The 15,829-nt window shown below is 54.9% G+C and overlaps 1 protein-coding gene across 1 annotated transcript; it reads right to left on the reverse strand.

Annotated features, from left to right (window-relative positions):
- Window positions 1–123: 123 nt before the first annotated feature.
- On the reverse strand, window positions 124–11,297 carry PYGM (glycogen phosphorylase, muscle associated). Its single transcript, XM_006187534.3, has 20 exons — window positions 10,962–11,297; window positions 9,848–9,949; window positions 9,677–9,755; window positions 9,461–9,564; window positions 8,948–9,079; window positions 7,565–7,676; window positions 7,375–7,457; window positions 6,824–6,967; window positions 6,400–6,492; window positions 6,017–6,163; window positions 5,722–5,885; window positions 5,312–5,426; window positions 4,668–4,769; window positions 4,177–4,324; window positions 3,807–3,865; window positions 3,536–3,677; window positions 2,880–3,087; window positions 918–1,052; window positions 649–715; window positions 124–536 (listed from the first exon to the last, which is right to left on the reverse strand). Exons 1-20 carry the CDS (start codon window positions 11,202–11,204, stop codon window positions 387–389), a joined length of 2,529 nt encoding a protein of 842 aa, XP_006187596.2. The 5' UTR covers window positions 11,205–11,297; the 3' UTR covers window positions 124–386.
- Window positions 11,298–15,829: the final 4,532 nt, after the last annotated feature.

Here is a 15,829-nt window from a genome sequence, read left to right on the forward strand (position 1 = left end):
CCGCCCCCCTTTCTGAGGGGACGCACCTGCCTCGGGTGGGGGTAAGGCACGGTGACTGCGCAGCTGCTGTTATGCCCGCCCTGAGCTAAAAATATTTCCCAACAGAAAGAGGAGCAAGGAGGCTCCCAAGGAGAATCAGTTTATTGGGGAGTGGGTGCAGTTGGTCAGACCCATAAACAGGAGGGGGCAGAGAGCCGGAGCCCAGGATGGGAACAGTGTCCTTAGTCACGCTGAACACTGGGATCTCGAGGCTGGGGGGAAATGGGAGTTCCAGGAAGAGGCTTAGAGATATAACCTACTGTACCCCCCGATCTGGGTGAGGAATTGAAGCTGGCCCAAGGGATTGCAGACAGACTCAGGGACAGGTTTGGGTCTGGTCTAGACGCTCAGATCTTCTCATCCGGGGCTGGCAGGCGCTGGCGGGTAGGCTCCACGCCCCAGATCTCCCTAGCGTACTGGGCAATGGTGCGGTCGCTGGAGAACTTGCCAGAAGTGGCTATGTTCCGGATCACCATCCGCGTCCACTCTCTGGGGTTCTACAAGCAGAAAGGGAGTTTGAGTTCATTCTGCCACTGGGGTCCCCACCTTACACCTCATCCCAGCCAGGGCCACCAAAGCCCTGCCAATCCCTGGCCCAAGACCCCTCACCTTGTACAGTGCACTGACTTTCTCCTGACATTTAATGTAATCTTCATAATCTGCAAAGACTTTAAACCTGGAGGGGAATGGAGAGGCAGGAAGCTTCATGAGGTCAAGGGCCAAGCCCATCCTGTGCTGGTGGGCCTCTGGAGACCTGGACAGTGATACTGCTTCCAAAGCCCCAACTGCCCAGAAGCCCTATCCAGCCTCCCCACTGCACCTGAACCCTATTCAGCCCAGCAGCCCCACGTGCACAGTTCCCTGGCCAGCCAGCTCACCGGTCATGGTGCATGAGCATGTTGACAATGTCCTTGAACAGATCGGGCTGTTTGGGAGAGAAGAAGCCACTGCTCAGCTGGTCAATGACGTGCCGAAGCTCGGGAATTCGGTCATAATATTCCTGGGCGTTGTACCTGTGAGGGAAGAGCTGCAGTCAGCACCCTGGCAAGGGGTTCCTGGGTCCTCCTCCAGCAAAAATCCAGGAAGTTCCAAGCCCCAGGGTCAAAACCCAGGCCCAGCCTGCTCCTGCCCTCCCTTCAGCTGCCACACTCCCTCTGTACATCCTTCCAGGAGCCCCCTCCCTTCTCAGCTCAGTTTTTCATCCCCCATTTTGTGGATGAGGAAACTAAGTCCTGGAGAGGGCAGAATGGTAAAGTGTCAGAGCCAAGGCCCCAAACCAAGCGCTCTTTCTCCCACACACTGCCACCGCCTCCCAGCAGGTTTGTTTCATCCATGACTGGCTTTTCTCCCCCACCACCCCAAGTCTATCCCTGGCCAGGCTCCAGAATGAGCCAACAGGTATATCCTGAGAAACGTCCTTAAACTCAAACTGTCCAGCACAGCTCATCACTGTCCCTGGCGCAAGCTTTCCTGCAATGTTCTACTTACACGGGCAGAACAATCCATCCCTGAGCCAGCCAGGTTCAAAACCCTCCAAAGTTCAGCCTCCTCTCTTTCCTTTCCTCCCCGCTTCCAACCAGAAACCAAGGCTGCCTCCTCAATGATGTCCCTAATCCCCATCCCCAGCACTGGCCTATGGCAAGAGCCTCTCCCTGCTGAATGGTGTCAGCCCCACACTGGTCCTCCACCTAGACTTTGCCCCCTCCAGTCCGGTCTCCATCCTGCAGCCAAAAGTGTCCACCTGGAGCCTAATTCTGATGATGTTGGACTTTGTTCAAAACATGTCACATCTCCCTCCTGTCCAAAGGACCAAGTCTGCACCCTCTAGTCAAGCCCCATAGGAGAAATTTCTACCAATATTTAGTGCCAGCTCTTGTAAGCTGTTGGTGGAAGTGTAAACTGGTACCAACCTTCTGAAAAACAATTTGGCAATATGTCTCAGGAGCCTTGAGAACCCACACTTTTGACTCAGAAATCTCCCCTTCTAAAAATTATCTTCAGGGAATAATCAGAGATGTGGACATCAACCTAAAAAGCTGGTCACCTCAGGGATATTCATACTAACAGGAGAAATCAACCTTAATGTCCAACCATAAGGAACTGGTTAGATAAGTCATGGCATGTCCACGTGGTGGAATGCTATACAAACATTTAAAATATTTTGAAGACTATTTAACTACATGGAAAATGAGTCACCAATATTGAGATTACAGGATTCAATGTTGTACATACATTATTACCAGCTTTTAAAAACTATATATATACATATACATATATAAATACATAAAGAAAAAAAGAACTGTAGCTTTAAATCTGGGTGATGAGATTATAGATGACAGTTGTTTTAATTTTTGTGGCCTTGTATTCTTCTAGTTAATGAGCATGTACTGCTTTTATGATAAGAAAAAAGTCCTATTTTAAAATAAAAATTTAAAAATTTAATGCCAGAAAAATATATTCTCTGAAGATCTGCATTTCTGACCACAAGCACAGTGGTAAGTACTGTACTCGTATTTCCATTTTTGTCATGGCTGCCAGGGAGCTAAGAAGCTAATTTTACTTCCAACTCCAGAAATAATGTTGTCTCTTAGAACTGATATTATTTTCTCTTCCTTTCCCTTCAGTTGTATGTTACTTTTTTCTTTCACATTTCATAAACCTTATTTGTTATAAGTTATCTCTAAAGTTTTCTAGAATCCTGATGGCCATAACTAAGACCTTGTGCAGACTGGGCCAGTCTTTGCAGTCATGCTTCTTGCTCCCAGCTCTACCCTCCAGCAGCCAAACCTTGGTGCCTCCGGCCCGTGGACTGTGAACTCTGGAGCCCTTGACATCCATACCCTCTCTGGTCAAGCCTTTCCACGTCCTCCACCCGCATGCCGAAGATAAAGAAGTTCTCCTCTCCTGCCTCTTCTGCCATCTCCACGTTGGCCCCGTCCATGGTGCCAATAGTCAGAGCCCCATTAAGCATGAACTTCATGTTGCCAGTGCCTGAGGCCTCAGTGCCAGCTGTAGAGATCTGCTCGGAGAGGTCAGCAGCCGGGATCACTGTGGGGTGGCAGCAGGGGACAAGCTCAGCTCCAGGAAGAGCCCCGCATCACCTGGAGACTTGAGGTAGCCTGGGCCTAGGCATAGCCAGATTCAGATTCCCCTCCACCCCAACCCTCCAGTCTTCACCGACTGAGTCTTCCTCTCACTGGCGCCACCCCTCCCCCCACCTCTTGTTGATTCTTGAACATCTGGGATCTAACCCAGACTCCCCCTGCCCTCTGGCTCCATTGTGTGATTTGAAGGACACCACTGAGGCCCATATTCCCTGTAACTTCACCCTGTAGTGTGTGAAATTCCACCCTTAGGGGTACAGACTCCAGACTTGAGCACTATGCTCTCCAGATCCTTCTTTAAATTCAAGTACCCCAGGAAGAGGAGATTAATATTTCTTCTTGGGACTGAACTAATCAGAGCTCCCCTAGGGTCCCCACTGGTGGTACCCCACCTTTCTCAGCCAGCGAGACTCGATAGTTCTCCAGGAAAATCACACGGAGTCGGTCTCCCACCACCGGGTCGTGGTTGACCACATCCCCAATGGCTGTAATGAGTTTGATGATCATCTTGGCCATGTGGTACCCAGGTGCAGCCTGATGGAGGCACAGTGTGGGGTCAGATCCACAGCCTGACCTCCTACCCCTCATCCTGTCACCCAACCAAGAGGACCTCAACCTGGTTATCAAAGGACCAGAGCCCTAGTCTGTGGCCCAGCTTCTCACCTTCCCTCCAATCATCACAGTTCGAGGCACAAAAAACTTATTGGGATCCTTCTTGATGCCTGTGGAGAAATAGAGGGATTGAGTGAGTGGGCCAGGTTTTTTGTCTGGGTAGTAGTTCCTGACAGCACCCGTCTAGCAAGGGCAGGGCTGGGAGACAGTGGCCCTAACTTGGGCAATCACTTGCTTTGTGACCTCAGATCTGTCACTTCCTCCCTCTCTGAGCCTCAGTTTGCCCATCTGTGCAATGGGGATAATCCCATGTTCCAAGAGTTGTCCTGAGGCCAAATGCGATGCTGATCGGGAAGTATGGAGTGTGCTGGGAGGTGCACACAGGGGAGAACCTGGAGCCGGGGGGAACCCTGCCACTCACGGTTGTACAGCGTGATGACATGGAGGCAGTTAAGGAGCTGGCGTTTATATTCATGAATCCTCTTCACCTGGATGTCGAAGAGCGAGTTGGGGTTGATATGGACTTTGTATTCCTTCTCTAGGTATGCAGAGAACTTTAACTTGTTTTCCTGAAGGCAGGGGAAGGGAGAAGAGCTCACCAACAGGCCTCAGCCTCAGGATATCCTACAGTCTCATTTCTTTCCCAGGAAGGTAGAGGATAAAAGGCTCTCTTGCCACCTTCGTCCACTCCTGCATCAGGGCAGACATTGCTAGTCAATGTCAGAACTCTTCCAGTGAGGTCAGATGATACATGCCCACCATGGACTGACTCCAGGCAACTTCTACCAATGGCCTGAAGTTGCAGGAGAGATGAGTTCTGTTGGCCATCCCTGACCCAGACACCTGGCCCCTCCAGCACTCTCCACTCCAGCCCCCACACAGGTGTTTGTCCCAGGTTGCAGCGCTCCTCACCTGCTTCACTTTGGCCACATCCCGGATAAAGGCTTCATCGTCCACATAGGAGAGCAGTTTGCGAAGCTGGTCCAGGTCTGCAATGTAGTCTTCCCCAATGCGCTGTGGGAAGATGGCTCTCAGGCCCATGTCCCTCTTCTGTCCTCCCTCCCAGAGGGGTCCCTTTCCAGGTCAGCCAAGCCCCGTCCACTGCAGGCAGCTTCTGCCTCTGCAGCCTCCCAGTGTTTGCATGTCCATGTTTCCTCCTCTCTCAACCTTGAGCTCTGATGGCTGATACCATCTGACCCCAGCAAGCCTTCCTCCTGGCCTTATCCTCTGACAGGCAATGACCTTGAGGCCCTGCTGCCAATCTCTGCCCCTTTCTAGTCTCACTTCATATGTGAACTGTTGATACCCCCTCCATTAGACTTTGAACTCTACCAGGTTGACCTTCATAACCAGATCCTCCATTAGCCCATAGGCACCCTGATGCAAATAAGAAAAGGCTTCTCTTCCTCCAGACACAGACAAAGCTTGGGGAATACAGTGCAGGATGGATTTCAGCCCTCATTAGGGTGCCCTACAGTGAACCACATACATGACCTCATCCAGCTGCCCCTTGCAGTGACCGTCTTGGCCCCTACTAGCCATACATGACCTCTCACCTCAGCAATGACCTCTGCCAGCCCAGGGTTACACATAACCAGCCAGCGCCGTGGGGTGATACCATTGGTCTTGTTCTGGAATTTATGAGGCTCCAGCTCGTAGAAGTCCTTGAAGCTACAGGGTGAGGTTAGGGGATCACCAAACACTCCTGTGGATTGAAGGCCTCCTCTCTGGGGCCCCTACCCTGATTTCTTGATGACAGGGGCCTGGGGATGAAGGAGGGGGTGCTGTGTGTAAGAGGGGTCCTCTGGGGACCAGACTGGACTGGACGGCAAGGCTATGATGCTTGCAAGAGTGGTGCCACCTGTGGAAGGGGCCAGCTGAGGGTGACTGTGAGTGGCCGGTGTGGGGCAGAAAGGGGGTGGGCAGGACCCAGCGGGAGGGGCAAGGCCTGGGGAGCAGGTCTCACATGGTCTTCTTGAGGATCTCAGAGTGGATGCGAGCCACACCATTGACGGCGTGCGAACCAGCGATGCATAGGTGTGCCATGTTGATACGCTTCACTGCGCCCTCCTCCACCAGCGACATGCGCCGCAGCCGGTCTACATCCCCTGGGTACGCAGCCGCCACTCGCTGTGCCGGGAGAGCCAGGAGCTAGGTCTGGGACCCAGGAACCCAGGTCCCCAGCCCTCCCTGCCAGAGCCTCAGGAGCCATGCTTTACACATCGTCCATGCCCCACCCTCCAACGCATGCCTCCTCTCACATTAAGGAAGCGCTGGTTGATCTCATAGATGATCTGGAGGTGCCGGGGCAGCAGGGTCTCCATGAGGTGCACGGGCCAGCGCTCCAGGGCCTCAGGCAGCACGGTATGGTTGGTGTAGGCGCAGGTCTTCACGGTCACATCCCATGCCTGAAGACGGGGTGGGGAGGCAGGACCCCCTGGCCTAAGCCCAATGGCTCTCCACACACACTGTAGCCAGGAGCCCCAGCCCTGCCACTGCCATGCCAGGTTCTAGGACCTCTGGGCCTCACACTGCCATCTGTTCAGTGGGGGCTCCACAAACATCTTCCACTCCCCAGACTGGGAAGGGAACCCTGAGACAAAGGGGGTGAGGCAGAGGTGGAGGGAGGTGTCCTGAAGCCCACCTTGTCCCATTCCAGCCGCTCCTCGTCCACCAGAATCCTCATCAGCTCTGGGATTGCCAAAGAGGGGTGGGTGTCATTGAGCTGGATGGCCACCTGGTAGGGAAGGGAGACTTGGAGTCAGTCTGGGCTCCAAACCAAGGCTATGGTCATCGTCCTTTGCCCCTTTAGAGCCTCCTCTCAGGGGCCCCTCTTGATTCAAGGGCTGAGCTAGGGGTGGAGGCCCTCATGGAGGCGGCTTTGGGACAGGAGGGGGAGGGGAGCCAGGTTATACTGAGGATCCTGAATAGATCACACCCCACTTCCACCCCCAACCCCAAGCTTCCACTTCATCCATAAAACGTGCGGTGTAGACTGAGGCAGGAGGGGAGAGGGATGGCACCCATCACAGGAGGTGTAGAGGGCAGCCCACCCTGGGGCCTGATACCTTATCCGGGAAGGCATCGAAGTTCGTGCGCACGGGGTCGCGGCAGCCGAACTTGGAGGACTTGAAGCGGCGAATGATGTCCTGGAGCGTGGCGGCCACTACAAAGTACTCCTGCTTCAGCCGCAGCTCCTTTCCCTCAAAGAACTGGAGAGTCAAGGTGGTGGGCGTGGACTAACGTTAATGTGGGTGTGGCCAGGAGAAACTCCCACCCACTCTAAGATTCCTGAGCCCGGAACTGTCCCACCTCCAGGACCCAGGGGTCTTTCTCCCACCAAGAAGTAGCGACGCAGAGGGTGTCAGGAGGGAGGCATAAAAGGACCAGGAGTATTGTAGGCGCCACCAGGGAACAGCTCCTCCAAAGTGCCCTACCCTAATCTGCTGCCCCTGGGACTCAGGCATCCTCCCACTTAAAAGACTGAGGGGAAGAACAGAACACACAAGGGCCAGTAGTATGTCCCGGATGTGACTAGGGCACCAGTGAGTGTCACTGCCCTTCTCCTGCCCTCTCCCATGGACTCAGACTTCCTGTCACCAACCCAGGGGTAACATACATTGTCATTGGGGTACAGGACACGAGAGATATTCTCAGCCAGGTTGCGGTCCAGCACAGCCTGGATGTAGCCACCAACATTGACTGAGGAATGAAAGTGGTAACAGCGTCAGGCTGGGGTCGAGCATGGGCCGGGGTTGGGGTTGAGGTGGAGCTGTGGGTAGGGGGCTGCCGACATTGGCTGAACTCACAGTCTTTGAGATTGAAGTCATTGGGGGCCTTGGCAGACCACAGGCGCATGGTATTGACGAAGTTGTTGCGGTAGCCAGGCACGGGTGTGTCGTAAGGCATGGCCAACACCACCTGCAGGGCACCCGTGTGGAGTTAAGAGGCGGGCATCTGCCGTGTCTGAGAGGCCCCGAGAGCTGGAATTCCATGCTCTGTCTCTGCACTCTTCCAACTCCCAACCCCAAGCCCTAGTCACAACTCTAGGTAACCACAAGTGACCCCCTCAACCTCTCTGGACCCCATCCATAAAGAGAAGATATCCCAGTGCCTCCCCACATCCCCTGCCCCTCCTTGCTGGGCTGTTGTGAAGATTACAAGAAGAGGCAGGGATGAGCCCAGAGCCCAAGGTGGGACTCTTTTGGAGGCCACTCTGCCATGATGGGGATGAGCTGGCTCAGCTGGCCCGAGCACAGTCTAGAGCACACTCTGGACTCGTGGAAGGGCTGGGGGATCATGAGGCCTGGCTGAAGTAGTCACAGAGGTCAAGTCCATCCAAAGGGCTTACGCCTGCTTGATCACAGTGCTAATTAGCAGTGACATGCTGGAGGTGGGCTCACCTCCAACAATTAGCAAACATCAATAATTGCTGCCAAAACTGCCTGCTCCCACAGGGCCGGGGGCATATCTGCTCCCCTGCTCCCCAGCTCCCCAGCTCCCCAGTGTTAAGTATGCCCTATTTGGAGCAGAGTGAAAGCTGCAGCTCAGAGAGGGAAGCTGCTGGCCCAAGAGCACACAGCCAGGAGGGCAGCCAGAGCCCTGCTGGACCTTAGCATGGATGACAGCAGAACAAATGCCCAATTCTGAAAGCCTAGAGGTTCCTGTGCAGCCATCCGGAGGCTTGATGACCAGCAGCCACAGCAAGAGAATTGGCTGAGCTGGGATTTGGACACCTGGTTTAGCATTAGGCTCCCTCTAAGAGCTCTGTGACCTTGGACAAGTAAGTTGCCCTCTCTGGACTTTAATTTTCTCCCCTGTCCCCCTTTCTGGGCTGTTATTTTGTTTCCCATCAAGTCCCCAGCCCAGACATGCAAGGGAGCCAAGTCTCCGTGATTATTCTTTGATGAGGCTTGTGGGGTGGAGAGCAGCCAGATCAGGGGAGGAGCTTTGGTAGAGCAGGGCAGCCTCTCTCCTCCCAGGCTCTGCACTTGACCTGGCTCCCCTGTAACCCTGTCTCCAGCCTCTCCTGGTTCCAGCTGTGTGACCTAGAGTAAGTCACTTAACCTCTCTGAGTCTGTGTCTTCCACTATTAAATAGCACGGGATCCAGTAGACTCCAAGCTCTTTCCCTATTTCCCCGTTTCCTCTAGAACCTCCTCCCCTCCCCATCACTGGATCTACCCCCCTCACCTGTGTGTCCACCCACTTGGCCCCCTGGCTGGTGTGCTCCACTCGACCATAGAAGTGCACAGGCAGCATAAACTCTGGTCGGGCCTTCTCCCAGGGGTTGCCATAGCGAAGCCAGTCGTCAGCCTCCTCCATCTGAGCCCGAGGCAGGTCATGGGAGAAAGGAAGGCAGTGTCAGGGCCAGGCCCACAACACAGCAGGTGGTGGCTAGAGCAGGAGCAGTGGCCTGGTGCATCCTATACAGGGAGGGTGTGAATGAAGGGCTCTAGGGTGGGTGGGCCCCTGGTCTGGTGGGATATCCAACAGGACACAGTATGTGGATGAGAGTCTGAGAGAGTCCACAGGTGTGGACCTCCTATTCCTGGAGATAAGTGGCTTGAGGTCTGGGGGAAGGGGCAAGGATGCTTTCCACCAAAGCTGGGGCTGGTTCTGGATCTATGTGCAGATGAATGACCAAATAGAAGTCCTCCCCATCATAACTGGGTCCCTACAAGGTCAGGGCCCAAGGTGGCTCACCTGCCAACCCCCAGAGATCTTCTGATTAAAAATCCCAAACTCATAGCGGATTCCGTAGCCATAGGCAGCCAGGCCCAGCGTTGCCATGGAGTCCAGAAAGCAGGCTAGGGGTGTACAGGGAGGTGGGTGTCAGAGACCCACCCAGGAACCCAGGAGACCAGGCAGAAGTGGCAAAGGAACCCTTCTGCCCACCTCCCTGCCACCCTGCCCACTTACCCGCCAGCCGGCCCAGGCCCCCATTGCCCAGTCCTGCATCCTCCTCGATTTCTTCCAGTTCCTCCATGTCTAGGCCCAGCTAGAGAGGGTAGGGTGTGGCGGTAGTCAGGGCCAAGAACCAGCAGCAGGTCAATCCCCCAGTATCTAAGGCCTGCCCCACCCCACACACACCTGGTAGGTGGCCTCATCACAGGCATTCTCCAAGGCCAGGTTCACCATGGTGTTTTGTAGCGTCCGGCCAATGTAGAATTCCAGAGACAGGTAGTAGATCCTCTGCCGGGAGAGACAGATGGGGAGGCGAGGGGGTCAAGGCTGCCCACTGACATTCAGGCAGCCCACCTGGGCCCTCACCTCTTATACTTCCTGCCCCACTCCCAGGCCCCAGCTTGTTCCAACCATCACCCAACAGGTACGGTTCTGGTCCTAGCGTTTCTTCTGACTTTGGACAAATCACTTTTCTTCTCTGAGCCTCAGTTTCCTCATCTGGAAAATGGAGCTGGCCATCTCATACTCAGGGGCTGAGGTGCTTCAGAGGGGTGGGAACCCCTTCCATCACATGCAGTCCTCCCAACTGCCCATCAGGCAGTCAGGACATAGGGAAGCACCTCCAAGTGCTCCCAAAGAGGGGAGGCCAGGCCCAGAGGAAAAAGTCATTGGCTCAAGGTCATGCAATGACTCAGGGCTAGAGTCAGCTGCCTCCCGTCCTTGCAGTGCCCAGCTCCCCTTGGCCCTCAAGCCTCATTCCCAAGAAGGGGAAGGAGAGGCACCAGGATCCAGGATGCTGATTGTGCCTGGTCTCCTGGTTTCCTGGGTCCCCTCCCTGCCCCAACCATCTTCCCCACCCCCACCCCTGCTCAGGAGTGTCAGGTTGCTGACATTTACCAATGACCCCAACAGACACTTGATCTGGCCACTCCAGCTGCCCCAACGGCGCCCCACCTTCTACACCAGCACACCACGCACACATTCAATGACATGTCCTTCCACTGAGGGTCCAACCCAGGCCACAGGGGTCTCCTGTCTCCCAGCAGCCCCTCTATCCTCTGAGCAAGCCCTAGGATTCTGCAACCAGCCTACCTGCCCCACGCCAGGATTCTCCCCCTGGGTGGCCCCAGCACCCACTGCACTTGGCACCCCTGGATCTTCCAACCTCAGGAACCTGGCATGACCCTTTATTTTACTGCAGGAAACCCTGACCCCAGGAATGGGCTGCCCCTCGGTTCAGATCTCCTGGCCTCAGGCAGGGCCCCAGCCCGTTCCCCACCCAGGGTGCCCCAAGCAGCACCTTGGGGTCCTTCTCGTAGTAGTGCTGCTGCGTGCGGATCCAGCGGCCCACGAGGTGGTCGCGCACGGTGTAGGCCAGCGCGAAGTAGTAGTCTCGTGGGGTGGCCACATTGCGGTCTTTTACAAGTGTGAAGTGTAGGTGCCGGTTGAAGTTCTTTTTCAGCTCAGTCACATTCTCCACGCCGGCCAGGCCACGCACACTGATTTGCTTTCTCTTCTCCTGGTCTGTCAGGGGCCGGGACATGGCTGCGGGAGGGAGGGCGGGCCGGACGGACCGTGTGGACGGACAGGCGGCCTGAGCCTGAGCAGTGCCTCCAGCCAGGGAGTGGAGATCCCCAGCTGGCTGGTGATTTAAAGCCTGGCCCTGGGCAGCTTGCCCCGCCTCCTCCCTCTATGGGAGGGTCTTGGCCCTGACAGCTCTGGGAGCTATTTTAGGGTGAGGGGAGGAGAGAAGAGAGGGACAGCGAGAGCAGGGCCGACCTCCGCACGGGGCCGGGCCAGGGCTGGCCTGGCTGGTTCACAGCCCGGTGCTGACCCACTTCTCCAGGCCTCACACACAGGGGTCTTGTCTTCTGTCCCTGTCCCTGCCTTTTGCAGGGTCAGAGACAAGATGCAGTGGGTAGAGTGCTGGCTTGAGAAGCCTGAGGCTTGACTGGAGCCACTGGGCTGTGACTTTGGGTAAGAAGTTTCCTTGATCTGGACCCCTTTCCTGGGTCATAGATGAAGGTTGGGGCTGGACTGTGGTCTCTCAATCAGGGCTTCTTTGAGAGGCCAAGGGGCTGTCAAGGAGGACAGGTGTCAGGAGATCCAGCCTCCATCAGAGCAACTCGGCTTCTGTTTTAGACTTTTGCACGAGAGACTGCAAACCACAGGCGGGATGATGTCTAGTCAAGCTTCCATGGTGGCCCTGCACTCAGGCGGGGAGGCCACAAATTGTGGCAAGAGGGGCCAGGGCCCCCCATAGGCTGAAAGCCCAGGAGCTGAGGATCAGTGTGCTCTTAACAGAAGAGGTGCAGCTCACAGAGGACACCGGGCATCTGAGAGAAGGGGAACAAGGAGCCTGGGTTCCAGGGGGCGGTATGGGGGAGGTCGCCTGAGGCAGGGCCACTGCCCCCACTCCTCCCGCATCAGTCGAGCCACTCTGAGCGCCCCACTGTTGCTGTCTCTCAAAGAACTCTGAAGTGACCTTTCAGGAGGGAGGGTCAGATTACAGGCCAGCTTTGGCTAGGGGCCACAAGCCTGGAACAGGGGCCCCTGGGAACTGTAGTCCTGTGGCCCACAGGGGTAGAACTGGAGCATCCCCTACACATACGCACACACACACTTTTTTTTTTTTTTTTTTTGAGTAAAGGCAGATTTATTTAGAGAGATACATATTGCATAGAGTGTAGGGCTATTTCAGAAGGCAAGAGAAAGGCCATGAGGTGTGGGGGTTGGGTGCTCAGGTTAAAGCAGAAGTAGGTACGCACTCCATAGACAGAGTGCAGGCCATCTCCAGAGAGGCCCTCACACACACACACACTATTGGCCATGGTATTAGGTCTCCCCATGACACATCTGCTGGGTGAGTGAGTGGAGGCCTTCTCCCACTCATTTCTCCCGCCTGGGGCCAAGCACTGGACAGGGATTTAGTGGGCCATGTTCACAAATGTGACCTCACCTGTAAAATAGGAGCCCCTGCACCCTTGGAACGTTACACCATTTGTCTTCATGGCCTGGCAGCTATAGACCCTTCCTTTTGAGGCTTTGGCTGCCCAATTCACTCCTGGTATACTGGCTGCAGCACCAATTCGCTGTGTGACCTTAGACTGGTTGTTTTACTTTTCTGAGCCTTGAATTCCTTCATGAAACGTATACTCACAAATGAGAATATCAATCCCTGCCTCCTCCAGCCACTGCCTCCTAATCTTGTGGAGGCAGACTTTGGATCCTGCTTTGTTCTTTGAGCAAATGGAGCCCAGGGCCTGGTGCTATTTCAGAGGATGCCTGGGCCTCCCAGTGTGGCGGATCGGTGGAAGGGGAGAACAGGGAGCTCTAGTCTGAGAGCCAAGGAAGGTGAGAGGCCTGGACAAGTGCAGGATGCCACTGAGATTCTGGTTCAGGGAAGGCCAAGCTGTTTTTAAGGACATTCTGAGCAACCACAGACCCAGCCCTGGAATCAACAGCTTGGTGTGGGGGCCAAACCCCAAGTCTTCCGATGGCCAAGCCCTGCTCTACCCCTGCCTCCAAACTGCATTGGTGCTGATCCTCCATAGTGTGTGCTTCAAAGTAGAGAAAAAGAGGAAGAAAACACCAAAACACACCTGCACCCGTTATGATAACACAGAAAACTTTCTCTTAATCTTTCCTGCATTTTACAACTTCTCTTTTTTAAAGTCCTTTACAAAAGATGTATTTCAAAAAAGAGTGCCTGGTGTCCTTCTGGTCTCCTCACAGTCCCCACCCTCAGCCTTTACCCATGGGCTGTGTCTCTGCCGAGGTTCACTCCCCCTCCAAGCACCTGGTCTCCCGGCCAGCATCTCGGGCCGCCTGGCCTGTGGTTCCTTGTGGAGAGCTGAATTCAGCTCAGAGGCTCCTTGGCACTGGTCCTCCCTCGATGAGGCAATGCATTAACCATGTTGTCGCCTCACACCCCAACTCGGGTAGCTTTGGCCCAAGCCTTCTTTGCACTGACTCCCAAGAGCCTGCAAGATTTTATTTTCCTGCCAGTAAGGACCTGCTCCTGACAGAGCATTCCTATCTTCTTAGCCTGCTCCCCGAGTCCATCCAATCTTTTCCAGGACTGTCCCCAACACTCTTCTCCCTGCTCATCCACTCAGCATTCACCCTCCTCCTGCTCTTAAGGCACTTGCTAAACTGGACATTTCTGTTGGGGAAGAAACGTACTTTGGACTGTTTTCTCCAACTACCTTTCTTGTGGGTTCTTTTGGTCCTTGTGTCAGTGGCCCCACCCAAACTGTTTCCAGGCTTTTCCAGGGGTGAGGCCACCCCAGGAGCCCAGGCTTTATTTTGCATCCCCCAGCCCAGCATGATGGAAACTCGAAGACTCAAAGATCTCGTTTCCCCATGTCCTTCCCCCCTCACTCCCCTTGAGTGTTGCATGTGCAGATTCAAAGAACCCTGAAAGCACACTCTTCCAACCCCAACAAACTCCAGGCTGTTTATGTCTGACTGGATTTCTAATCAGATACCTGAACTAAACGTTATTTATGTCCAACTAGGTTTCTAAACAGAAATCCTGCTTCCTTCCTGGGACCAAGCTTGGGTTTCTCTAGAGCACTTGGCTGGGTCTGAGTAACAGAGCCCTAACGCTGACCTTTCCCAACTGACATTCTTCTCACTAACGAAGCTTTGAGGGGGTGGGGAGACACTGCTGCAGCAGCAGAAACAGGAATGGCAGGGTCAAGCAGAGGGCTCTTCTCTACCCGCGGTGCGGGGTCTCAAGGCAGGCAGGAAAGCACTCCTCCATCTCTCCGGTTCTGCCACAAAGAAAGATGCCTGCCGGGTTCTGCAGGCAAGGCCTTGCTGCTGTCTCTTCCATTTCAGGGCCTTGAGCTGCTTAGAGAAAGGCCAGAGACTGACGCTCTCACAGTCACTTTGTTACTCTCCAAAACCTTAACAAAGGCTGATGGCAGGGAGGGTGTGAGCACAGGAATGGCGCTGGCCCCAGGGGAGAGAGACGGGAGGAGATAGCTGGGCTGTGGTTAAGTCATTTATTGATTTTATTTCTAAAACCCACATAGCGCCACTTTGCCTCTTCCAGCGCTTCAAAGAGCTAATTAACCGCCCAATGAGCCCACCAGGGAAACCGGGCTTGTGGAGGAAGCAATGAGGTGAAGCCAAGGTCAAAGAGGGATGCCAGGCCCCAGGCCCTGCCCCCAGTTCTGTCAGTTAAGGACAAAGAGAGACCATCTCCCTCTCCCTTTCAGTCCACCGAAGTTGAGGGCTTGCTGAGGGAGACCCAGTCAACACGCCTGGCTTCTGAGGATTCATTAACTCCTGCAGGCCTACAAGCAAAATACAGGCATCCCTGACAGGACCCAGACACCCAGGCTCTGCTCTGGATAAACAGCAGTGGCCAGTCCCAGCCTAAAACTGGAAAGTAGCCCAGGCCAGAGTTGTCCCCACTGGCCAGGGGCTGGGCAGCAGGAGCTTGCTGTCCCTCAGCCTCCCCGAAGGAAAGGCAGCCGGGGAAGGGCAGGCCCTAACACCTCTCCCCAGGGGCACTGCAGCACAGCAACAGCGGTGGCTGAACAAGGACCTCACCTCTCGTGGACAGACATGGACTTCCCTGGTGCTGTGACAGGCCCTGTCCGCTCCCCGACAAGAACGAACCGAACAGCATAGCCTGAGACCCTCTGCAAAGAAGTGCTTACAAAGCACAAGACAGGGCCCTTTCTCCTGCCCCCACCACTCCTTGAAGCTTGCACTGCTGGCAGGCAGCGAGTCACCAGCAGAGAAAGAAAAAGCCACTTGGCGGTTTTAATTTTAGCAGCTCTGAGCCTGACAGGCAGGATTAGTAGGCTTGACCTTTAGTGCTGATGTCTCCCCAGGACCAGAGCCTCAGTCAGGTGGCAGCTTCCAGGCACAAATCACAACTGGAGCTCACCAAATGTAGGGGTCCAAGCCCCAGGAAAAGGCCTTCAAAAGGACAGGGACCAATGAGTGAGGGAGGGAACCCTGGTTCTCAGCCATTAACTAGTAAACAAGAGTGAAAAGGTGGGGCCGCCCACACACCAGCTTCCCCCAGCAGAACTACACAGGGAGGCTGGTAGGGAGCTTCCTTAATGAAGGTCCCAGAGGCTTCCCTGGGAGAAGGGGATAAGTGGGGCCAGGGGCTGAACACAGGGAAGGTAACTGGTGCTGCTG

Source organism: Camelus ferus, chromosome 10, assembly GCF_009834535.1.
Source record: "Camelus ferus isolate YT-003-E chromosome 10, BCGSAC_Cfer_1.0, whole genome shotgun sequence".
NCBI classification, from domain to species: Eukaryota; Metazoa; Chordata; class Mammalia; order Artiodactyla; family Camelidae; genus Camelus; species Camelus ferus.

What these genes read in the sequence shown, in the direction of transcription:
- PYGM (XM_006187534.3), bottom strand. Translation starts at nt 11,204, where the DNA reads ATGTCCCGGCCCCTGACAGACCAGGAGAAGAGAAAGCAAATCAGTGTG. An exon ending in GTGATGAGGCCACCTACCAG is followed by an intron (nt 9,756 to 9,847) that starts GTGTGTGTGGGG and finishes TACCCTCTCTAG; the next exon opens with CTGGGCCTAGACATGGAGGA. An exon ending in GAGATCCTCAAGAAGACCAT is followed by an intron (nt 5,427 to 5,721) that starts GTGAGACCTGCT and finishes CTCACCCTGTAG; the next exon opens with CTTCAAGGACTTCTACGAGC.